Source organism: Neoarius graeffei, chromosome 9, assembly GCF_027579695.1.
Source record: "Neoarius graeffei isolate fNeoGra1 chromosome 9, fNeoGra1.pri, whole genome shotgun sequence".
Lineage (NCBI taxonomy): Eukaryota > Metazoa > Chordata > Actinopteri > Siluriformes > Ariidae > Neoarius > Neoarius graeffei.
The window spans coordinates 59,977,085-60,003,429 of NC_083577.1; the positions used below are offsets into that span (position 1 = coordinate 59,977,085).

The 26,345-nt window shown below is 43.4% G+C and overlaps 1 protein-coding gene across 2 annotated transcripts in view; it reads left to right on the top strand.

Annotated features, from left to right (window-relative positions):
* Positions 1-26,345, top strand: part of kalrna (kalirin RhoGEF kinase a) — a 408,274-nt gene that overhangs the window by 304,707 nt on the left and 77,222 nt on the right. For both annotated transcript variants that reach the window (XM_060929989.1, XM_060929988.1), the window contains exon 34: positions 20,345-20,591. In XM_060929989.1, the coding sequence (XP_060785972.1) occupies positions 20,345-20,591 (247 nt within the window). The remainder of the gene's footprint in view (positions 1-20,344; positions 20,592-26,345) is intronic.

The window sequence follows — 26,345 nt, forward strand, 5'->3', positions numbered from 1 at the left end:
ACTTGATATGGTCGTGATGAATGATGGTTGGCGAGATGGATAACAACAGCCTCTTGTTGTGTTTAATTTAACGCCATACATTTGAATTTAAGCACAGTAGGACAGTGTACAGGCACATGGGGTCAAGAGTGAGATTTTATGATGTACTTTAGTTGTAGTTTTCCAAAAAGAAGTCTGTTAAAGTCGCATTAAGACCCTGTGGCTATTTCTGTCCGCTTTTTTTTTTTTACAAGCTCCACTTTGTCGATTGTTCTCTGAGGATGCTTGCTCTGTTTGGGTTCATAAGCAGTTATTTTCTCAGTTCATTGTGGATTTTCTAGACCACTCAGATGCCCAACCTACATACATCTCCCTACATATTTCAAACCTTCAGTCTTGGTTTTTGGAGGTAAACACACTCAAAGCTCCAGACACGGGCTGTTTTTCTGCTGTCTTTAAATCTTGTGGTCCAACAAGCAGACAAAGACGCCCAGTCAGGCTCCGTAGCGCACATGAGACATTTTCTTTCTATGGTTTTCCACTTACCATTAATTGGAGCTATGGTTCCATTGAGGAAATGAACAGGCACCGACGCATTACTGCTCAGACAGGATCTTATTCTTTCCTTTCAAATCTCTCATGTCCTAAATTGTGAAAAATTATACAGTTCCATGAACCAGGGCATTATATGGGAACTTCTTGCTGACGAATATTCAGTATGTAATGTATGAGAGTTTGTCCAGTTACGCATCAAGCTGTACAAGTACCAGACACTGCATAACTGATAAACTCATGTCATGCTGTTTCCTTTCTTTTTTTTTAAGATATTTTTTGGGGCTTTTTTCACCTTTATTACTGGATAGGACAGTGTAGAGACAGGAAATGAGCGGGAGAGAGAGACGGGGAGGGATCGGGAAATGACCTCGGGCCGGAATCGAACCTGGGTCCCCGGATTTATGGTATGGCGCCTTATCCACCTGAGCCATGACGCCCCCCTGTTTCCTTTCTTTAACCACACTTACCATGAGTAAGGTATTCCTGTAATATATTAGACACGTTATGTTGTCCCCCCCATTAGTGCTATGCATGAAGGAGCATATATGGGCTTCAGGTTTAAACCTGTTTTGTCATCATTTTGTGCAGATCTAGAGATTATACGGAATAAATGGTATATGTAGAAGAATTCTGGAGCACAGTGGTGCAGAACGTGGTGTTGGTCTCTCACAGCTCCAGAGTTTGATCCTGAGCCCAGGTTTCTGTCTGTGTAGAGTTTCATAGAGCTTCCAAAGCCTTGTTGGTACGTGGATTGGCTACTCTAAGGTGCAACAGTTAGCTGGGAATGGATGTGGGTGTATGATGCACTTTGAAGGACTGGCATCTTGCCAGGGTATAAATCATTAAGTCACATGTTTTTCTTTTGCTGGAAACCTGATTGTCTAATGTAATGTAATAATGTACGTAGAGTTCTTCAAGTACATTGATACAGCCTTCAGGAAACAAATTACTTTAAAAAATGGATTTATCATATAAGGCAAGGTTTCCAGTCAGAAATTGTCTTGTCACAGGTTGTGGTTATTTTTGTTTTTTATCTTTTAATCAATTCTTCAGCTTTACATCTAAGTAATGTTATTTCCCCAAGGTTGAAGTTATGATCAGGTTTAATTTAGATTGCTTGTTTGCAGAAGTGGACAGTAATGAAGTACATTTACTTGAGTACTGTACTTAAGTACACTTTTTTTTTTGAGTACATGTACTTGGATATTTTTTGAAAACTTATGACTTTAACTTCACTACATTTGAAAGACAAATATCGTACTTTTCACTCCACTACATTTCTATCAAGCTCCTCATTACTCGTTACTATGAAGCAGCTTTGAAAGTGGATGTTTGTTTTCTTTTCTAAAACGTGTTTTGTTTTTCGTAGGTGACCCTGAGCCAGTCTATCAGTAATCACTAGGGCCACGTCACATCCATAGACTGTATAAAATCAAGTTCAATGATTTCTCAGCAGCATTATTTGAACACGATGAGTTGATGGCAGAATGGAAGGAGGCGGTTTTTCTGGAGAATGCACGCACCCATGGCCATACCTAGAACCCATGTTTCAGTTTTCTGAAAGGATTAAAGATTTTTCATTTTAAACGTTTGCTTTGTTTACCTAAAATTAACCACATCACAGCCTACACAAACTCGCCGTCCAACCTGCAGAAGCATATTGAGGTATATAAATGTTTTATTCCAAGAGAAAGCTTGCAACGAAGTTGTCTGTGCTTTTAGAGCTAGTGATAACATTGCAATAGCTATGCAGTCTGGTTAGTCAAATGACTTTCTATGGATTTATCCACCAAGTTGCCATCGCCTTGTCCACGGCTAACGTTAACACACAGCTAGTTAACTTGGACACAGTTAGCATGTAAAAACGGAATTACGCTAACATGAATAACGTTAACTTATCTGAAGTCCTTTCAGAAATGTCTTGGCATAATCTTGCCAAATAAACAGAATGTAGAAATCTTTCTTTTCTAGTAATGTTTGCTACCCAATATGATTTCGAGTTTGAAAAGAGTTTGCTAGCATGTCAGGTGGAGCTTCAGCGCTACAGATTCTACAAACTAGTCAGTAAATCCAGTAGGTTGCTTCAGAGGCATTAGGTTTTGTAAGCTTTGTGGCAATAATACAACAATTGACAGTTGACAGAAAATTTACTTTTAATACTTCCATCCATCCATTATCTGTAGCCGCTTATCCTGTTCTACAGGGTCGCAGGCAAGCTGGAGCCTATCCCAGCTGACTATGGGCGAGAGGCGGGGTACACCCTGGACAAGTCGCCAGGTCATTGCAGGGCTGATACATACTTAAGTGTTTTTAAAAGCAAGTACTTCAGTACTTAAGTAAAAATTTGACTGGACAACTTTCACTTGTATTGGAGTGTAACATTTAACCAGTGGGATCTGTATTTTGACTTGAGTAATAAACTTGGGTACTTTGTCCACCTCTGCTTGTTTGTACGGTGCATAGTCAGGTTCTTTATCTGATGATGTACTCTTTTTAGAAATCAATATTAAGTGCCAGGATAATAAAACTATTCTCCCCTCACACCACTGAATCCTCATATCACAACACAATGTGCATGCTACTGCCATCTGAGCACAGCTGCTTTAAAGACACACGTGCACACACGTATCACAAGAGTACAGGAGGTTATAACTGGGGAGTGTGTGTGTACACACACACACACACACACAGTCATGGTGTACATGTAGACAGTTCTCAGCTTCGCAGTACTACTTGGAAGCCTGTCTGTCCCAGCCAATCAGAATCTGTCACCGACCTCCGATCAGAGAGAGAGAGGGAGAAAGAGAAACAGACACAGGAGAGATAGAGGAACACCGGGTTGGACAGCAGGAAGGAAAGAGAATAAAAACACAAACAAGTCACCATGCCAAAGTGGATGAGCTTAAAGCTTTTCAAAGAGAGCAGACGTGTAAGTACTTCTCTTTATGGGTCTGTTGTTTTGCTGCCATAATGACCCATGCTTTAGACAGTTAAAAGTCTGGGAGTGTTTAGTGATTTAGCACTATGGCTGTGCCGTGTTGCTGATTATACAAGCTGTCAGAGATTAGATGAAATCAGGTGGTCAATTCATGCAGGTCGAAGGTAATCCAAGAAGATGGTGCTGTATGATTCACAGATGTCGGTCAACCCTTGAATCAGAGCTGAACGGACAACTTCACACTAAAACAAAATTCCTTACATCAATTTTGTTCTTAAAGCTTGTAATTGACTGATTATACGGATCATAAGGGGGGAAAAAAGGAACAAAAACCAAAGGCTTAGCTTTACTACATTGGTTTTTGTTCCTTTTTTCCCCTTATGATCCGTATAATCAGTCAATTACAAGCTTTAAGAACAAAATTGATGTAAGGAATTTTGTTTTAGTGTGAAGTTGTCCGTTCAGCTCTGATTCAAGGGTTGACCGACATCTGTGAATCAGATGTTTGGGGTTTTTTTTGTATGAAATGTATGCTCACAGCATGTAGATGCTGTGTGCAGGAAATAAGCTATTAGAATGTGCAATGAGTATGATAACAGAAGAGTTTGATCTTCAAAATACATCATCAGATTAACAAGTGTTCTCTTGAATTCAGTACTTTGGTGGTTGTGAATGTGTGTAAGTTTATCATATTCCCTATAGAGTTCCTTGTAATTCTCATGAGAGATGAGTGTTTTCTCTGGCATGGCTTGGCAACTAGAAATTAGGTCACACTGTGGGCTGTAGCACACCTACTCAAGGGTTAGGGTGTGTGTGTGTGTGTGTGTGTGTGTGTGTGTGTGTGTGTGTTCACTCCAACCCCTATCTCCCCAGGAATACAAAATCAGCAGTCAGGGTTAACATCCCTTAGTAACTTTTTTTTTTTTCCCTCCAACCTTCAGTTCTGCAGCTTGTATTGATTTTTTTTCCCTTTCCTTTTAAAGTAATGATACACATTTGGGTCCACAGGAGCCAAAGTAATAGAGCAGAGCTGTCGGGCATATTCACCTGAACATGTTTACATTGTTATTGGGCAGTTTTACTCTATCCCACTGTCTTCTAACATGTTCTACAAGCTATGGATCTAAAGTGTGTAAACACACACAGCTTAAAGGAGTAGTTTGACTGAAAATAAAATTCTTACAAATTCCCCCTTTGGACCGAATGTAAGGAATCGGTTAATACTTTTGTTGTGAAGTTTGCTTCTTTACTTTTGCACTAGAGCTATGAGGTTAAAGGATATACACAGAACCTTTATTTTTAAGTACGTTTCTGAGTGGATAGTATCTCTATCCTTGACTCTTTTATGCTGCATAATTGGGAATAAAAAATATAGGGTTAAAATCAACCGCAAAGTTGGCATTCGAGCTGCCCCACTGAGCCAGCCAGCCCTGGGTGGGTGACATCGCAGTGGGAACCAGTGCTATAGACTAAAGCCAGACTCGGCAGGCGAGAGTGGTTGCAATGGCCTTTTCATTCAGATTTATTGGAGATTCTTCGGATTCCTCAGATAGCAATGCATCGGACTGTGATAGTCCTGAAATTGGAGTGTGTGTACATGCTACTGCTATACACGTAAAACCGTAAATGCGCAAACCATCTGAAAGTGAATCCAATAGTGCCACGGAGGCCCCCACCTTACGAAATAAAGCCAGAAAACAAAGCCATCAAGAGAATTGGATAGAATTGAACTGACAGTCTCATGTGACTCTCATTAAAACAGGATGGGTGTTCTAACTTTTGCAACATACATGTACAGTACATGCATGCATTTTCACTGATAAAATGTAAAAGGCTAATTAAATAATCAGATGAACTGAGAGAATCACATTCTGAAGCAAATTAAACAATCTCATACCAGTAACTTAAATACACAATACAAGTTACATGTATTAATCTAAATGCAGGTAAACAACAAGTGCAGTTTTTGTTATGTAACCAAATGAGAGTCGCATCTTACCCGTCTGTGTTCTCGCTTTTGAAGGCCGAGCTTGTGGCCGATTGTTTTGAAACAATCTGACTTTCAGTTCTTTGTTCATTCGCGTCTTCCACGTAAGGGCGAGATATTGCTGCTGAGGCAAGCATATCTAGCGAGGGGGGAGAGCATATCCAGCGGAGAAGTCTGACGACTGATCCACTCCTTCTCCACACTGAGTACTCCGCCATTACTGCTCGGCCCATACTCCGGGAGAACTGGTGCAACTGAACTTACTTTTCTTTTAGTCTTTTTTTTTTCTTAATTGTTGGTACTGCACCCTCTTTCAGTACGGGTTTATAGCCAACGCTCCTCAACAGATCAGAGGTTTTGTACGAGTCCTCAGTAAAATGTGCAAAGCAGAGGAGAGATCACTTCGTAGGCACCCAATCCATGAATTTCTCGCAAAACGTGTCCAAATCTTTGCAGTTTGAACATTCTTGGACCATGAATGCAACATAAATCCACCTTCTGTCATGTTGCTGCACCCGCCAGCAGCACATCTATGTGGCATGGCAATAAATTAGCTCAAAATGGAGAATTGGCATTGCAGTCAGCTCTGTGTTTTAGTATAGCGGAAATGGCGAGGAGACCGATAGACTTCCTGCTGTGACGTCACGGCCGTCAAGGTCATTCACTTAGACCGCTACCTATATGAATCACTTTAACTGTAAAAATTACTATATTAGATTTATTGTTGGCACTTAAAACTATTCCTATGCCATTCTTGAGGTCTCAAGGCATTTATAAACTAAAAGTGAGGCCATGGTTCTGCGTATCTGCTTTAATTTTACTGACAAATAAGCGAGGACTCATGGTACCAGTTCAGCATCATGCAAAATCCTAAATTATCACACAGTTGCTCTCACTGTCTGAAATATTGCTGTTTACAGAAATAGACAAAAGTGTGTTGAATAGCTAATAAGCTGCAGCACAAGTCAGAATCACGTTCTGAGCATGTAGTATGGTGTCCTGCTGCACATCTGACAGGTAGGTGGCATCACCAAAAGATTGTAATAATTCATCTAATTTGATGTGTCAATTTATTATTATTATTTTATGAAATATTTTAGCTGCAAATACTACTGTTACAGAGCCAAATGATGTTTTGGAGAGGAGTGTCCATGGGTGGACAAATCATAAATCCATTAGCTTTGTTTCTTATTGGACAAATGGGTTTTTCAGTGTGCTTCCCAGTCATGTGATTTAGTTGCCTGGAATCTTCGTTATGTAGGCTGAAAAGTACAAACTAACTAATGTAAACATGTACAGTATGGCAAGTTAGTTAGCAAGGTAATTGCATTTATATAGACTAAAGGAAATGAGCATGTACATGGTCACTGACCTCTTTATTATCCCATCATGTTTACCAGATTGACTATAAAGTCAGTAAGTTGTTGGTCAGTACTTTGGCTGTAGGGTTCTGTCCTTAAATTGAACCTAAATAATATTCAAGTGTGACCTAGAGGTTTTGTTTTGTTTTGTTGAGTTTAACAGTGAGGTTTTGTTTCCACATCTCTGCATTTTCATGATTATGAAAAGATCATTTGTCATCCATGCATTCCAATTAATATACCTAGTTCAATATTGCTCCTCTGTTGAGACAAATTGCACCTTGGCTGATGTGTGTAGTGCAACAGGAGGTGGGATTTGGAATATGTAGTATGCAATGGTTATGATGTATATTTATGACATCAAATTGTGTCACATTAGTGTTAAACTCATTTTGTTTAAATATAGCTACACGACAAGTGAAGACTTTTGCATAGTGGTAAACTGGTAGCTACAAGCTTCCCTTGCTATTAACATTACTATTGTAGCTCCAGTTAAAAAAAAAAAAAAAGCAAGAACTTTTCAAACACTGTTTTGGATGTTCAATTAATGGTAGACTGCCTTTCAGATTTTTCAAGTGTAGGTCATAAAAAGAATTTTCTCTGACACCCAATTATTTTTATTTAGTGGATCGAAAGCTACTGAATTCGAATCACAGACTTCCAATTGTATTAGTGTTTTGTTTTTTGTTTGTTTTGGTTGGATTTTTAAAATAGAACAATTAATGAATTTAGGGCCACGTGGCCTTAAATTCTCTATTTTTTCCTGCTTCACCATGACCCAATTCAAGATATGTCATGCATCACATGGTGGGCTTTCCCTGTTTGCACAAGGCATTGTGGGATACAAATTTGAAACGGGAGATAAAAATGGAGGACGCGAATGAAACGTGAAAGACCGACTACAGTAACGGAAAGCGAGAAGACAAGACGTTATGTTGCGAAGGAAAGGAAACACAGGACCAAACCTAATAAATATCGGTGGTCAGCGAGCACCTCAGTGTGATCAGCTGTTCATTTAGCGATAAAATGATGCAACTGTCAGCGCACGTTCAAGGTAAACCTATAGATGGCAGTAATGCAACACTGTGGATGCCAGCTGCTGTAAAACCCAAAAGATGAAGGTAAACCTGTGCATACAGACTTCCTCTGTCTTCTTGACTGTGCAAAGCGAGCAATTTCATGCACATTATTTGCTCGGGAATCTGCTCAAATTAAATAACCTCCCAGTCACAGAATGGGCTTTTTTTTTTCTTTCTTTGAAATATTGCAGAAATAAACATGCATCACAATGACCAAATTTCAGAGGGAACTAAATTTCACCAATTTTATGAAATCGAAAGGCCGTCTAGCTTTAAAGGTCTCGTTGCATCGTTTTTTCATTAATTGTGCGGTGGTCTCTAGTATGAATGAATGCCCTGTGAGCTGGTTTTGGTGGGAAAAATGCTGTGGTTCTCCTGTTTCAGGCTGTTCTAGTTTGGTGGAGGAGTGGGTGGCGGGAGAACGACAGGATTTCAACTCTTACTCATTAATATTCATGACATGTAAACGTGTTACCTCTGATTGGCTAAAAGCACTGTGACGCTACCGCCAGTGGGTCAGAACAAGCGGACGTGGGTGTCTTTTTGTAAAAACTGTTTTGATTGGCTATTATGGTCTCGACATCGCTGTTTTGACCAATAACAATGTAGATAGCACGAATTTTACATCACATTCAACGAGATTTAAACGAGACTAAAGATGGCGACATCGTTGGAGTTAATAAAGTTTGAACAGCATGAAGGAACATACCCCAACCCCCCAAATTAATAAAAAAAAAATTCTCAACGGATTTGGCATAATATAAAAAGGTCGTTTTTTACTCAGAAAAAGCGGAAATCCGCCGAAAAGCGGAAAACTCTCATCCCTGCCTAGCTTGTGACCATGTCATGCATGCTAACGTGGAGAATATGAACATGCTATTTTGTAACAAAAACCTTTGAACAAAAAGTTCATGTTTTACTTATAGCTTGTGAGCTGGTGGTTGATCGTCTTGACGGTACAGATCCAGGGATTAAAAACAACCTTGAAGCAAAACCACTACTGAAGGCACCGAAGTTTGAAAAGTCACTGTGGTTGAAATGATCAGAACACAGTACTAACGCTGTATTATACTTCACTGGTGGTGTTCCAAAGATAAATTCCAACCATTTCTTCTTCAGCTCTTCTATCTTGGGCAAGAAATGCAACTTTGATGTGTTACTGCCACAGATAACACAGGCACGAACTTGTTCAGACATATTTTCAACTTGCTGTTAGGTCCTCTTCGTTAGCTACTGACGAGATGGGCTCTGCTATCTCTCCTCGCGCTTAAATCCGAACTTTCTTCCCGTGGGCGGTCGCAAGCCAAGGTGGGCGAGGCCATGAATACTAATTTTCGAAGTGACGTAAGTTTGTAGGGCTTTTTCAGATTCGCTCGTTTTTCCGACTATTTTCTTTCATAAGCTAATACAGGGAATGGGAGTAGAATTACATTTTCGCATGCATATGCAACTCGGAGTGAACTATGGTATTTCAAAAAGAGCCAGTATTAAACATTTTTGGTGGAAGGGCACCTTTAAGTGAGAGAGAAAGATAGAAAAGGCACAACCTTTTCAGAGCCTCTAATTTCCATGACAATGAACCTCCATCCCATGAACTTCTCAAACCCTCTCACCTGACGCATGTCCTTTCCGAGGTGGGATTTTCTATGTCTGACACTGAAAGTCACCTAGCAACATCCCCTTCCTCCCCCTCAATACTGAGACCTGATACTTCATCATGCAGATGGTTGCTGAGAGAGAATAATAATAATTATAAAAAACAGACTCCACGCCGTGTAAGTCTGCTTTGTGCTGTTAAAACAGGCCACCTCTCTGACCTTTCAAAGCTGCCTCCAGTGTGAAATGAGGCTTTACTCCTGTGAGATCATAAGAGTCACCACATGACATGGGACCATGGTGGAATATTAGTTTTTAGAGGCCTGAGGTGTAGCTTATTATATTGTCATCACATCATACTCATCTGTTTAATGTTTTATTGGAAAACCTTGTTCCTGATCTGGCCAGATAGACAAAAGTGACAAAATGGCTAACGCTTTTAACAATGGACATTATCGCAAAGCAACTTTGCAGAAAAAAAATGATTTTAAACATGTGAACTAATAAATTGCTTCCTAATGAGCAAGCCTGTGGCGATGGTGGCAAGGAAAAACTCCCTCAGATAACATGAGGAAGAAACCTTGAGAGGAACGGACTTAAAAGGGAACCCGTCCTCATTTGGGTGAAAAGATAGCAAGGTTATAATTAACTCGTTTCTATAAGTGTGCGAAAAAGTGCAATTGTGTCACCAGGGAATTCGTTATAGTTTTAACATGACATATATTTTGTTGACTGAATCGAATGTTCATTGATGGAGACTTGAATGCAAAACTGTTCATGATAGCTTCAGTCCTAAAGTTATCATGGCAATTCTAAGTCCTAAGTCATTGTCGCAAAACTGCAAGTGTCCAGAGCCATCTTGTAAGTGTATCTTTAGACTGTTCACATGGGGCCATCCTCCACAGTAGTGAAGTAATGAGTGCCTCAGCCAGTAGTAGAGCATTAGGGTGGCTCAAGGGCTGTACATATGGGGCGTCCTCGCAAGAGCAAAGTGATGAGAACCCCAGCCAGAAGTAGGGCATCAGGATGGATCAGGCGCGGTACATACGTATTTATGTACATAAAAGCTAATCTAACTTAGTATTACCTGCTGACTAATTCTGGCTGACTGATATTTTATTCCTTTCTTTTATCTTTCTGCCTTTTATTGCTGGAAAAAAACACACGCAAAGAAATACACAACTTTGATGCAGTTTGAAAAGGAGTGCTTTTAGTTTCAGTGGCTTTCATGTACTGTCTGATCCTGAGGCCTAATTTCTAAACAGAGGCCATGCTCAAAAAAATGTTACTTTTCCTGTACAGGAAAAAGTATTTAATGATATAGATGAGCACACACACTCGGAATAAAATGGTGGTACGTCATTCTTGTTGCTAAGGTGTGCACCTTTTGTACTTTTGTGTACGAATATCCATCGGATATTAAGTCTGCACACCCTTGTGAATTTCTTTTTTTTTATGTAAAAAATGAAATCAAGATATAGCTTGTCATCTTAATATATATCTTAGAAAAGATGATGAAAATAAGGAATCTTAATGGTATAGCAACTAACAAAATTCAAGTGAAAAAATGAAAGGGGAAACATTTTAAGAAAAAAAAAATTACAGTAACTTTTTGTTGCATACTTGTGCACACCGGGGCAGCATGGTGGTGTAGTGGTTAGCGCTGTCGCCTCACAGCAAGAAGGTCCGGGTTCGAGCCCCGTGGCCGGCGAGGGCCTTTCTGTGTGGAGTTTGCATGTTCTCCCCGTGTCCGTGTGGGTTTCCTCCGGGTGCTCCGGTTTCCCCCACAGTCCAAAGACATGCAGGTTAGGTTAACTGGTGACTCTAAATTGACCGTAGGTATGAATGTGAGTGTGAATGGTTGTCTGTGTCTATGTGTCAGCCCTGTGATGACCTGGTGACTTGTCCAGGGTGTACCCCGCCTTTCGCCCGTAGTCAGCTGGGATAGGCTCCAGCTTGCCTGCGACCCTGTAGAACAGGATAAAGCGGCTAGAAATAATGAGATGAGATGAGACTTGTGCACACCCTTTTACAATGGGACATGTGACTGCACACAATTAGCCAATCATTCAAACTCGTGTTCAAAAGTAATTATTACGCATCAGTGAAGTTATTCTGATTCTTGGTATGATTATTTCATCCACAAAAAGCTTACGAAGCATCTATGGTATCTCATTGTTTAAAGGTATTGATCAGGAGAGGGGTACAAAAGAATTTTCTGAACATTAGATGCACCACAGACACCAGGACAAGTGGAGAAAATGTGACTTTACCAAGAACAGGATATCTCTCCAAGGGCAGCACGGTGGTGCAGTGGTTAGCACTGTTGCCTCACAGCAAGAAGGTCCTGGGTTCGAGCCCCGGGGCCGGCGAGGGCCTTTCTGCGTGGAGTTTGCATGTTCTCCCCGTGTCTGCGTGGGTTTCCTCCGGGTGCTCCGGTTTCCTCCACAATCCAAAGACATGCGGGTTAGGCTAATTGGTGGCTCTAAATTGACCGTAGGTGTGAATGTGAGTGTGAATGGTTGTTTGTCTCTGTCAGCCCTGCAATGACCTGGCGACTTGTCCAGGGTGTACCCCGCTTCTAATTATTATCAGGGAGGCTACCAAGAGACCTACAGCAACATTAAATGGATCAGGAATATCTGGTAATTACTGATCACTCTCTGCATGTGATAACAATCTCTCATATTCTTCAGCCCAGATGTTATGGGGACAGGTACCTCGACAGAAGCCCCTTATAATGAAAAGCCTGATGAGACCAGGCTAGGACTTTTTAGGCATTATTCTAAAAGATATGTTTGGTGCAAAGAACACCATACCCATGGTAAAGCATGGTGTTGGCAGCATCATTCTATAGAGCTGCATCTCTTCAGCTGAGACATGGGCTGTAGTCAAAATAGAAGGAATCGTGGAAAGCTGCAAATATTTTGGCACAAATTCCATCTTCAGCATGATAATGATCCAAAGCACGAATTCATTTCAACAAAGTAATGGGTTCAAAAGATGATCATCACTGTTTTGGAATGGCCCAGTCAGAGCCCAGATCTAAAACCTGTTCCAGACCTGTGGAAAGACTTGAAGAGGGCTGTGCACAAGAGATCCCCTTGAAATACAATAGATCAATAGATCTTAAGCGTTTTTGCAAGGAATAGCGGAATAAAATTGCCAAATCTGGATGTGCTATGTGGGTTGACTCTTATCCAAAAAGACTGAGTGCTGGATTACAAGCAACATGTGCTTTTAACAAAGTACTAGTGAAGTGTTATGCACAGTTTATGTAACCAGGTTATTGTAAAGTTGTTTTTCCCCTAAAATGTTTCTATTTACTTGAATTGTGTTGGTGGTTATATCATATTAAAGGTGAAAAAAGATCCAACATGAATTATCTTGGTTTCGGTGTTTTTTTTTTTTTTTTTTAAATATCATAGAAACTTGCAATTTCAGCAGAAGTATGTAGAAATTTTTTTAATATCCACAGTAGTGTACCTTTTGAAAAATGATAGACTGCCTTTCCAATTTTTCAAGTGTAGGTCATAAAAAGAATTTTCCCTGACACCCAATTATTTTTTGTTCAGTGGACCGAAAGCTACTGAATTAATTCAAATCACAGACTTCCAATTTTATTACGTTTTTTAAAAAAAAGAACAATTAATGAATTTAGGGCCATGTGGCCTTAAATTCTTTTTCCTGCTTCACCATGACCCAATTCAAGATACTCCGTCGTGCATCACGTGGTGGGCTTTCCCTGTTTGCACAAGGCATTGTGGGATATAAATTTGAAACAGGAGAGAAAAATGGAGGACTTGAGTGTGCAAATGAAATGTAAAAGACTGACTACAGTAACGGAAAGTGAGAAAAAAAGCTGTTATGTTGCGAAGGAAAGGAAACGCAGGACCAAACTAATAAATATCGGCGGTCAGCGAGCACCTCGGTGTGATCAGCTGTTCATTTAGCGACAGAATGATGGAACTGTCAGTGCACGGTCAAGGTAAACCTGTAGATGGCAGCAATGCAACACTGTGGATGCCAGCTGCCGTAAAACCCAAAAGAAGAAGGAAACAAAGAAAAAGCAGATAAACCTGCGCATACGCACACGGACTTCCTCTGTCTGCTTGACTGCATGAAGTGGGCGATTTTCATGCACATTATTTGCTCGGGAATCCATTTAAATTAAATAACTTCCCAGCCACAGAATGGCCTGTTTTTTTTTTTTTTGTGAGATATTACAGAAATAAACATGTATCACAATGACCAAATTTCAGAGGGAACTAAATTTCACGGAGTTTATGAAATCAAAAGGCCGTCTAGCGTTAAGCTACATAAGTTGACTATTATTAGGTTGTTTTTTTTAAGAGTAAAGTTTTACATGTACACTATATACACCTTTTGTGTACTAAAATTACAAAAGGTATTTGCTTGATGGTATCACCCCAGTGATGAGGCACTGTAAAGTTTAATACCATTATTAGCTCATCCGGCTGTAGGCCAGGCCAGATGAGCTTATGTGATCATGCGTCGTCCGTCATCACTGTCCGTCCACAATTTACAAAAACCTCTACTCCTCCTACAGGATTGATTGATTGGATTTCGATCAAACTCGCATACAGTGTTCCCCAGGTAGGTGTGCATAAAAATTGTCAAGATGGTGGCTCCACCGGTCGTATTTATGATTTTATGGGCATCTTGGCTGATATGAGCTACAGCCTGATTGAGGCTATTTTTTTGAGAGTGCAGTCAAGACTGTTAACTGGTAATGGCATTGTTGATCTCTGGAATTGGGATTAGGGCTTTTCTTGGGAGTGACTCCCTGTCACACTCATTTGTTTTGGATCTTTTGGACTGGGAAACAGAGCTTGTCATATGAATTTCATCTTTCATAATGAAATTATGCTTTCAGAGGCATCAGAAATTGAAACTTTTTCCAACAAAATACTTTGCTGATTGTCAGTTTGATTGAAGTCTCTGCTTACTCTCTCCTCCTGGTTGCCCTTTTTTTAAAAAATTATTATTATTATTATTATTATTATTATTATTTAATGGCAGCAGAGAGCCATGTCCAGTCTTATTTAATTTAAAGTGTTTTATTTATTTTAGTCAAAATGCTGCAACATTAACTGTAGATGGAGCCATGGCAGGCAGCTGTCATCCCCCCCCCACGGAGCAGTGAAACGTCTTTAAAACCTGGTTCAGTGTTTGTGTGTACACGTGTCACAGGGCTGACACATAGACACAGACAACCATTCACACTCACGGTCAATTTAGAGTCACCAGTTAACCTAACCTGCATGTCTTTGGACTGTGGGGGAAACCGGAGCACCCGGAGGAAACCCACGCGGACAACATGCAAACTCCGCACAGAAAGGCCCTCGCCGGCCATGGGGCTCGAACCCGGACCTTCTTGCTGTGAGGCGACAGCGCTAACCACTACACCACCGTGCCGCCCCGGCCAAAATTTGGTTTCTTCTCTAATTCACTGGGCATTTATTGGTCTGCCATAGTGTTGCACCTCAAAATCTAATTATAAGGATGTGATGATCACTTTCTGTCCCAATGTCTAATTCCTGAGAAGCAGATTGTGCTCCTCTTTAGCAGAGGAATATGTCACATCCTGTCGTGCCCAGTCGCTTTGTACATTTGGACTCTTACTGGATCTGTTTATGATGATAGTGATGTCAGTCATAAAATGTTATAAAACAATTAATTTGACACACCCTCGATGTTTTTTGAACAGCTTGGAAAACCTCTGTCTGTATTCTTGTTTGTGATGGTTGTGGAATAACTGATTTTAAATGGAATCTTGATGTTCTCTCTTTGGCCATCTCTCTGATTTTACTGTCGGCGTGGGTCAACCTTGGCTAAAAACTATTGCTAGATGCACTTAAGCCAGCCAAAGGTCAAATACTTAAGCGAGTTGACTTTGCCCTGTTGTGAAATTCTCGTCTCGTCTTCTTCCGCTTTATCCGGGACCGGGTCGCGGAGGCAGCAGTCTAAGCAGGGAAGCCCAAACTTCCCTTTCCCCAGACACCTCGGCCAGCTCCTCGGGAAGAACACCGAGGCGTTCCCAGGCCAGCCGAGAGACATAGTCCCTCCAGCGTGTCCTGGGTCTTCCCCGGGGCCTCCTCCCGGGGGGACATGCCTGGAACACCTCCCCAGGGAGGCGTCCAGGAGGCATCCGAAAAAGATGCCCGAGCCACCTCAGCTGATTCCTCTCGATGTGGAGCAGCAGCGGCTCTACTCCGAGCTCCTCCCGAGTGACTGTGCTTCTCACCCTATCTCTAAGGGAGCGCCCAGCCACCCTGCGAAGGAAACTCATTTCGGCCGCTTGTATCCGCGATCTTGTCCTTTCGGTCATTACCCAAAGCTCATGACCATAGGTGAGAGTCGGAACGTAGATCGACCGGTAAATTGAGAGCTTCGCCTTTTGGCTCAGCTCCTTCTTCACCACAACGGACCGGTAAAACGACCGTATCACTGCGGAGGCTGCACCGATCCGCCTGTCGATCTCACGCTCCATCCTTCCCTCACTCGTGAACAAGATCCCGAGATACTTAAACTCCTCCACTTGAGGCAGAACTTCTCCACCAACCTGGAGAGGGCAAGCCACCCTTTTCCGGTCGAGAACCATGGCCTCGGACTTGGAGGTGCTGATTCTCATCCCAGCCGCTTCACACTCGACTGCAAACCGCCCCAGTGCATGCTGAAGGTCCTGGTTTGAAGAAGCCAACAGGACAACATCATCCGCAAAAAGCAGAGATGAAATCCTCTGGTTCCCAAACAGGATTCCTTCTGGCCCCTGGCTGCGCCTAGAAATTCTGTCCATAAAAATTATGAACAGAACCGGTGACAAAGGGCAGCCCTGCCGGAGTCCAACATGCACTGGGAACAGGTCTGACTTACTGCCGGCAATGCGAACCAGACTCCTGCTCCGTTCGTACAGGGACCGGACAGCCCTTAGCAAAGAGCCCCGAACCCCATACTCCCGAAGCACCCCCCACAGAATACTACGGGGGACACGGTCGAATGCCTTCTCCAGATCCACAAAGCACATGTGGACTGGTTGGGCAAACTCCCATGAACCCTCGAGCACCCTATGAAGGGTATAGAGCTGGTCCAGTGTTCCGCGACCAGGACGAAAACCGCATTGTTCCTCCTGGATCCGAGGTTCGACTATTGGTCGAATTCTCCTCTCCAGTACCCTGGAGTAAACCTTCCCTGGGAGGCTGAGAAGTGTGATTCCCCTATAATTGGGGCACACTCTCCGGTCCCCTTTCTTAAAAAGAGGGACCACCACCCCAGTCTGCCACTCCAGAGGCACTGTCCCTGACCGCCACGCGATGTTGCAGAGGCGTGTCAACCAAGACAGCCCCACAACATCCAGAGACTTGAGATACTCAGGGCGGATCTCATCCACCCCCGGTGCCTTGCCACCGAGGAGCTTGCAAACCACCTCAGTGACTTCGGCTTGGGTAATGGACAAGTCCACCTCTGAGTCATCAGCCTCAGTCTCCTCAGTGGAAGACATGACGGTGGGATTGAGGAGATCCTCAAAGTATTCCTTCCACCGCCCGACAATGTCCCCAGTCGAGGTCAACAGCTCCCCACCCGCACTGTAAACAGTGTTGGCAGAGTACTGCTTCCCCCTCCTGAGGCGCCGGACGGTTTGCCAGAATTTCTTCGAGGCCGACCGATAGTCCTTCTCCATGGCCTCCCCGAACTCCTCCCATTTCCGAGTTTTTGCCTCCGCAACTGCCCGAGCTGCAGCACGCCTGGCCTGCCGATACCCGTCAGCTGCCTCGGGAGTCCTGGAGGTTAACATGGCCCGATAGGACTCCTTCTTCAGCTTGACGGCATCCCTTACTTCTGGTGTCCACCACCGGGTTCGGGGATTGCCGCCACGACAGGCACCGGAGACCTTGCGGCCACAGCTCTGAACAGCTGCATCCACAATGGAGGTAGAGAACATGGTCCACTCAGACTCAATGTCCCCCGCCTCCCTCGGAAGCTGGGAAAAGCTCTCCCGGAGGTGGGAGTTAAAGACCTCCCCGACAGAGTGCTCGGCCAGACGTTCCCAGCAGACCCTCACCATACGTTTGGGCCTGCCAGGTCTGTCCAGCTTCCTCCTCCGCCAGCGGATCCAACTCACCACCAGGTGGTGATCAGTTGACAGCTCAGCCCCTCTCTTCACCCGAGTGTCCAAGACATAGGGCCGGAGATCAGATGAAACGACTACAAAGTCTATCATTGACCTCCGACCTAAGGTGTCCTGGTGCCACGTGCACTTATGGACACCCCTATGCTCGAACATGGTGTTCGTTATGGACAAACCGTGACTAGCACAGAAGTCCAATAACAAAACACCACTCGGGTTCAGATCGGGGAGGCCGTTCCTCCCAACCACGCCCCTCCAGGTGTCACTGTCATCTCCCACGTGAGCATTGAAGTCCCCCAGTAACACAATGGAGTCCCCAGTCTGAGCACTCCTCAGTACCTCTCCCAGGGACTCCAAGAAGGCCGGATACTCTATACTGCTATTTGGGCCATAGGCACAAACAACAGCAAGAGCCCTCTCCCCAATCCGAAGGCGCAGCGAGGCGACCCTCTCGTTCACTGGGGTAAACTCCAACACATGGCGGCTGAGCTGGGGAGCTATAAGCAAGCCCACACCAGCCCGCCGCCGCTCACCACGGGCGACTCCAGAGAAGTGGAGAGTCCAGCCCCTCTCGAGGAGCTGGGTTCCAGAGCCCAAGCTGTGCGTGGAGGTGAGCCCGACTATCTCTAGCCGGTACCTCTCAACCTCCCGCACAAGCTCAGGCTCTTTCCCCCCCAGCGAAGTGACATTCCATGTCCCAACAGCCAGCCGCTGTGTCCGGGGATCAGGTCGTCGAGGCCCCTGCCTTCGACTGCCACCCAATCCACATTGCACCAGTCCCCTACTGCTACCTCTGTGGGTGTTGTGAAATTCATGAATGAAATTTCAGTTTCTCAATCGTGTCTCATCTTTTTCCACAGGCCAGCTAAAACTAGGTGGCCAAATTATTCATCTCATCTCATTATCTCTAGCCGCTTTATCCTTCTACAGGGTCGCAGGCAAGCTGGAGCCTATCCCAGCTGACTACAGGCAAAAGGCAGGGTACACCCTGGACAAGTCACCAGGTCATCACAGGGCTGACACATAGACACAGACAACCATTCACACTCACATTCACACCTACGGTCAATTTAGAGTCACCAGTTAACCTAACCTGCATGTCTTTGGACTGTGGGGGAAACCGGAGCACCCGGAGGAAACCCACGCGGACACGGGGAGAACATGCAAACTCGGGCTCGAACCCGGACCTTCTTGCTGTGAGGCGACAGCGCTAACCACTACACCACCGTGCCGCCCCGGCCAAATTATTGCCAGACCAAATTATTAATCTTTTGTTAAATTATAATGCTTCTCTCTGTGTTTTGTAGCTATCGTGTTAAAGCAACAATGCTTGTACTATTTTAGTGGGCATCGGCTAAACAGAACACAAAGAAATGCAGGGAGAATGTGGTTCTGAGGTGTAGAGCTAACGATAAATAAATGAGGAATATGACTCCGAGACCTGGCTGTTGGGTTTTTTTATTTTTTATTTTCCCTTCCTTAACCTGCAATAAAATCAGGTTATTTAGGAGGGCGTAACCAGGCCGCAGTCAATTTTGTGTGTACGTTTGTGTTGTATGTGTGGCTTACTTATGACATTCATGTCCCTGACAGTTCATGATTCTGCCAAAGGTGCATGTGGGGCGCTGACTCATGATGTGATCAGTGATTCTGGAAAGCTTTGCGCTAGGTGCTTTTGATTCAGTTCAAACCATGCAATCTCAAAAAAAAAAAAAGGAGGTCTGGGGATAATTTGCAGATTGTTTGTTTCTACACTGCCACTTTTGCCAGCTATCATGCTTATAAAAGGAAATTATAAAATGAAAGGAATTTAACGGCGTTAGAGAAAGATTGACTGACTTTTTTATCGGTGATGTTAATAAATGGAATCCAGACTCGCTAATGAGCCAGAGAAAGCAATCAGTGCTTTCTGTTGGTGTTTGTGTGAAAAAGAGCCAAAGAACACATGTCTAAATCCATGTGTGTTATTGCGTAGGCTGTGCATCATCAGTGTAGCTTTAGGCAACAAATGCTGTGTGGTTGTGCTATATCCAGATCATGAGGTGTGATTTCTCTCATGATTTCTTCCTCACTAATGTGTGTTTTTCATTCATTTTTTTTTCCCAGATGGGAGTGGTGCTCATTTTTTTTTTTCCCCTTTAATCATATGATCATAATAGCAGCTGATTTGTCAAACACCCATACACTTGCTCAAGCAAAAAGAGTTGATCTATGAGTTGTAAAGTTCAGCACTCCACTCCTCCTTCCTTTCTCTTGATGAAAATGACAGGATTGTATTTGATCCATCCCCGCAGGGGAAGAACTGTACTGCGTACAGCCAACAGTCACACTGTAACCGTCGATGGAAGAAACACTGATTTTTGGAGTGAACTACGTCTCATTAAAAGTACTCTCTTTCAGAAGGATCCCTTAGGAAAATGGGTTCTGCAGGTTTTGTTATTATGAGGGTTCTGTGTGCACATTTTCAGCATTTTGAATGCAGTGAGACAGTTTGAGATCTAATCCCTCTGTGTGCAATTCATGAAAAGCGCCAATACTTAAGAAGAAACCTTTGTTTCTTCTTACATAAAGGTTTCTTCTTAAGTATCGGCACTTTTCATGAATCGCACACAGAGGGATTAGATCTCAAACAGTAGACGTTCTTGTTCTCTCTGTCGTCTTTTTTCCTTTTATCATTTCTTTCTCTGTGTCTGTCTGCAGCTCTCAGGCGGGTGTGAGTTGACGGTGGTGCTGCAGGACTTTGTGGCGAGCTGTGCGTCTGAGCTCAGTGTGCAGACCGGTCAGACAGTGGAGCTGCTTGAGAGACCCAGTGAGCGGCCGGGCTGGTGTTTGGTACGCACTACAGAGAAGAGCCCACCTCAGGAGGGTCTGGTGCCCAGCACGGCACTCTGTATATCCCACTCCCGCAGCAGTGTCGAGATGGACTGCTTCTTCCCTGCAGGCAAAGGTAAGGATACAAGCGATGAAGCATTTCTTCTTATGTGTCTCAGATTGCCAGATGTGTTCTTGTTTTATTCTTAGTAGCCCAGATTTAAAAAAAAAAAAAGTTTAAATTTTTCTGCCATATGTGTTATCTGTGATCTGTATTGAACCAGAGACCTTACTCTGTGTGTCCTCTAGGGGACGACAGCAGACCTTAATTGTGAGAGCTTGTTATAACTAAAAGAACACGTGACCTTCACCTCTGCATTCATACATATCTCTTAGGATCACGCACCGAGACTCAGAGAGCCAAAATAGCCTTTACACCTTTTATTTGAATGTGTTGGCTGTTTGCGTGTGTCACGAGATGATTAATTCTCTCCGTCACACCCACATACTTTCTGGTTTCACTGTTGCCTGAACCTGATTGTCAGTCCCCAGGTTCCACATGGCTCCATATCTGCTGAGCTCGTGCAGGCGTGTCTGATGAGCAATTTCCTCTTGGTCTTTTTGTTCCAACAGCAAAAGATGCCTATCTGAAAAGCACAGAAAGTCACAGTATTGAAGTAACAGAAGTACTGTCAGTTTACCTTGTGTTTAAGGTAAATAAAAAAAAAGTTGACATGACAGGCATGTTGTGACACAGTTTTCTATGGTCTACATTGCACTCACTTTCAAAATGACCCGAAGTGGCAGCTTTGATGTTCACGAACGTCCCCAGCAAATAGATACATTGTAGATAATAACAATATCTTTGCGTTCTCGCAGGGATGCAAACAGCGCGCCTTTTGGCGGATGCCGCCTTTTTCACGGCCGTTTTTTTTTTTTTTTTTTAGGGGGGGCGTTGGAGTGTCTGATTATAATTTCAAAGTAAATTCTGTATTAAAATTACTAAATAAGCAAATCCGTTACAGTCCATGAAACAGGAAGTATAAGGATGAGAAAAAAACAGTTTAAATCGGAAAGCTGCGCACAATGTGAACTGCGCCATCAGAGCAAACTGTTCATTTAGTATTCATGTATTTTAGTGATTTTCGAGTCACTGTCCATTTAATCCGGAGGGAGAGAAACATCACAGCAACGCGACAAGCAATGCGAACTTTGTTGTGTGTTAGTGTTCGTGTATTTAGTCAGAGAGATAGGAAGATGAATTTACTATCTCTGGTTTAGTGTTTGTTTTCATTTAGTGTTATTCATTTGATATCAGGGCGGCACGGTGGTGTAGTGGTTAGCGCTGTCGCCTCACAGCAAGAAGGTCCTGGGTTCGAGCCCCGGGTCCGGCGAGGGCCTTTCTGTGTGGAGTTTGCATGTTCTCCCCGTGTCCGCGTGGGTTTCCTCCGGGTGCTCCGGTTTCCCCCACAGTCCAAAGACATGCAGGTTAGGTTAACTGGTGACTCTAAATTGACCGTAGGTGTGAATGTGAGTGTGAATGGTTGTCTGTGTCTATGTGTCAGCCCTGTGATGACCTGGCGACTTGTCCAGGGTGTACCCCGCCTTTCGCCCGTAGTCAGCTGGGATAGGCTCCAGCTTGCCTGCGACCCTGTAGAAGGATAAAGCGGCTAGAGATAATGAGATGAGATTTGATATCATCGGATGTTATTGAGCTGTTAGCCTATTGTTACCTTAATTTTGTGACGTTTCATGATTTAAAAAAAAAATAAAACATCCCCCCCCCCCCCCCCCCTTCTGATTTTTTGACAAATCGCACCCTGGTGATAACACACCATTCATTTTATTAGGAACACTGTACACCTGCACATTCATGCAGCTATCCAATCAGCCGATCATATAACAATATGCAGGTACAGGTCAAGAGTTTCAGTTTAATGTTCACATCAAACATCAGAACTGGAAAAAATGTGATCTGTGATTAACTGTTGCATGGTTATCGGTACCAGACGAGCTGGTTTGAGTGTTTCAGAAACTGCCGATCACCTGGGATTTTCACACACAACAGTCTCTGTTTAGGCAGAATAGTGTAAAAAAAAAACTGAGCTGAGGGTCTGCAGGTTGAAACACCTTCTTGTTGAGACAGATCAGAACTGTCCTGAGCTGACAGGAAGTCTATAGTAACTCAAACAATTACTTTTTACAACCATAGTGAGCAGAAAAGCATCTCAGAATGCACAGCACATCAAACCTTGACGTGGGTAGGCTACAACAGCAGAACACCTCATCAGGTTCCACTCCTGTCAGCCAAGATTAGGAATCTGAGGTTCTCAGTACAAGCTCACCCAAACTGGACAGCTGAAGACTGGAAAAAGACCAGGTGATTATTTTCCCCCTCTCATCTTCACCTGCCCACTTTCGGTGAGTCTGTACCCATGAGCGCCTCAGATCCCTAATCTTGGCTGACAAGAGTGGAACCTGATGTAATAATAAATTAGTTCAACTTATATAGCGCCTTTCTCACACCCAAGGTCGCGTTACGATTACAGAAAAAAAAAGTCCACCAGCTGGAACACCGCACCAAGCACAGAAGCACTGCCGCACAGAGCGCTGGATAACCCGATGTTAAAAGAGAAATGAGCTCACTGCAGTCCATAGCGAGGAGCACAGGCATCACCCACAGTGGAGCAAGGCCTGAAGGAAACCGATGCCCAAAACTGGGTCCAGAGCTATGCCACAACCATCGGACAAAACATTCAAACAAAGAACAAACATCAAACTATACAATCACAAAAAGAAAAACAAAGTGGGGAGAAAAAGCTCCGGTGAGGAGCGGCAGCCGAAATGCGCACAGCGTACTCTCAACTGGAAACAGAAACTATAATGCTTCTGGATCTACCTTCAGCTTCTAGAAGCTATCCCATCGACCTTCAGCTTTGACATGCTGTGTGTTCTGAGATGCTTTTCTGCTCACCACAGTTGTAAAGACTAACTCAAATTACCAGTCTTTCCTTCCTGGCAGCTCGAACCAGTCCGGCCAATTTCCTGTGACCAATTTCCTGTGACTATCAATAAGGTGTTTCTTCACACAGAACTGTCACTTACTCAGTGTTTTTGGGGTTTTTTTCCACACTGTTCTGTGTAAACTCGAGAGATTGTTGTCTGTGAAATTCCCAGAAGATCATTACATTACGGGGCGGCACGGTGGTGTAGTGGTTAGCGCTGTCGCCTCACAGCAAGAAGGTCCAGGTTCAAGCCCCGTGGCTGGCTAGGGCCTTTCTGTGCGGGGTTTGCATGTTCTCCCCATGTCCGCATGGGTTTCCTCCGGGTGCTCCGGTTTCCCCCACAGTCCAAAGACATGCAGGTTAGGTTAACTGGTGACTCTAAATTGACCGTAGTTGTGAATGTGAGTGTGAATGGCTGTCTGTGTCTGTGTCAGCCCTGTGATGACCTGGCGACTTGTCCAGGGTGTACCCCGCCTCTCGCCCATAGTCAGCTGGGATAGGCTCCAGCTTGCCTGCGATCCTGTAGAACAGGATAAAGTGGCTAGAGATAATGAGATGAGATCATTACATTACATTAATGGCATTTAGCAGACACTCTTATCCAGAGCGACATACAGCATGCATCTAAGATGCTCTAACATAAAACACTCTTATCCAGGGCAGTTGGGGGTTAGATGCCTTGTTCAAGGACACTTCAGCTATTCCTGCTGGTCCAGGGAATCAAACCAGTGATCTTTTGGTCCCAAAGCTGCTTCTCTAACCATTAGGCCATGACTTCCCCACATATCAGTTTCTGAAATGCATGCTTGATATAAAAGGGGTATCCCTGCCTAAAACTAATGTTCACATGTAATATTTATTATACCCCCACTCCAAAGGAGGGGGGGGGGGATATACTGGTTTGCCTCTGTCTATCCATCCGTCCATATCTCCATCTGTCCGAAACACCCTTTTTTTCTCAGCAACCACAAATCATAACCACTTGGTACCAAACTTCAGCTTGGGGTTCTATGCTGTGTACACCGTTTTCAGGTCTGTCCCACATCAACTTCCTGTTTACCGACTGAATATATTTATGAAACATACAGGGTGGATTTTGACACTATTTCAAGAAGCAAAATGCTGTTTCAAAATGACAGTTTACCAGGATGCTGTTTGAAGTCCCTGGGGAGAACACTGCTCTTTACTTCCTTGTTTCAGGGTTCATTATTTGTTGAAGTCAACATTCATAATAAGTGTCCTATTCCTTCGGTTGCTTGTATTCTGATATAAGCGAGAGCGGGGGGATACGCAAGTGAGCAGTAGCTCACAGTTGATCTTGTTTGAAGTGCATCGTTGCATTTGTCAGCCTTTTGGGAGACTCCACCAGGGGATGGATTTCCCTCTGTTCAAATCAAGAATTTGCTTTGGAGATGGCTGCGACTCTGCCGTAAGAAACAAGTAGCATTTCTTTAACATTAAACATCTCAACAGAAACTAGTCATCCAACACCAGTTTGAAGGTCTTTTCAGAAATGGCAAAGTTTATAAAACTGCATTTAAAAGATTTTCAAAAGCTGAGCATAAAAAGACCCCCCCCCCCCCCCCCCCCAAAAAAAAAAAAAAAAAAGCAGCCATACAGATAATTTAATAAAACAAGAGTGGAGCTGCAAGTATTAATGACATTCCAGTGGTTTGGTATTCTGGATCTTTTTGCCTTCTAAAATACCCATGTAGGAAAATTGCACTGTCTGTATCAAGTCAATTTGTAAATGTGTAAATGTATTGGATTTCAGAGTTCAGATTTCAATGCTTTAAATATATACAGTCGTGTGAAAAAGAAAGTACACCCTCTTTCAAGTTGAGGTTTTAAGTGTCGGGACATAATAAATCACCTGGTCCTTACCAGGTCTTAAAATTGGGCAAATACAACCTCAGATGACCAATGACACATTCACCCTGTCATTATTTATTTAACACAAGGTAAGCCAAAAATGCAGTAGCAGTGTGTAAAAATTTAAGTATACCCTTATTGCTTCCATAGAAATTATGAAGGCAATTAGCAGCCAGGTGTTGCTGAACAAATTAATTTGATTAATCGATCATCAGCAAGTGTGGCCACCTCTTAAAAAGCAGAAATTTTGGCAGTTTGCTAGTCTGGAGCACTCAGGTGTATGTTAACACGATGCCAAGGAGGAAAGACATCAGCAATTATCTTATGCAGCAACAGCTGCTTCTCTATCAGCCTGGGAAGGGTTATAAGGCCATTTCCAAACCATTTGAAATCCATCATTCTACTGTGAGAAAGATTATTCAGAAGTGGAAAACATTCAAGACAGTTGCCTATCTTCTCAGGAGTGGACGCCCCAGCAAATTTACTCCAAGGTCAGACCGTGCAATGCTCAGAGAAATTGCAAAAAAACCAAGAACTACATCTAGGACTCTACAGGCCACAGTTAGCATGTTAAATGTTAAAGTTCATGACAGTACAATTAGAAAAAGACTGGGCAAGTATGGCTTGTTTGGAAGGGTTGCCAGAAGAAAGCCTCTTCTATCTAAAAAGAACATGGCAGCACGGCTTAGGTTTGCAAAGATGCATCTGAACAAGCCTTCTGGAACAATATCCTTTGGACAGATGAGACCAAAGTGGAAATGTTTGGCCATAATGTACAGCGCCATGTTTGGCGAAAACAAAACACAGCATATCAGCACAAACACCTCAACCATCAAGCACGGTGGTGGAGGGGTGATGATTTGGGCTTGTTTGTAGCCACAGGGCCTGGGCACCTTGCAGTCATTGAGTCAACCATGAACTCCTATATACCAGAGTATTCTAGAGGTAAATGTGAGGCCATCTGCCCAACAGCTAAAGCTTGGCCGCAACTGGGTCATGCAACAGGACAATGA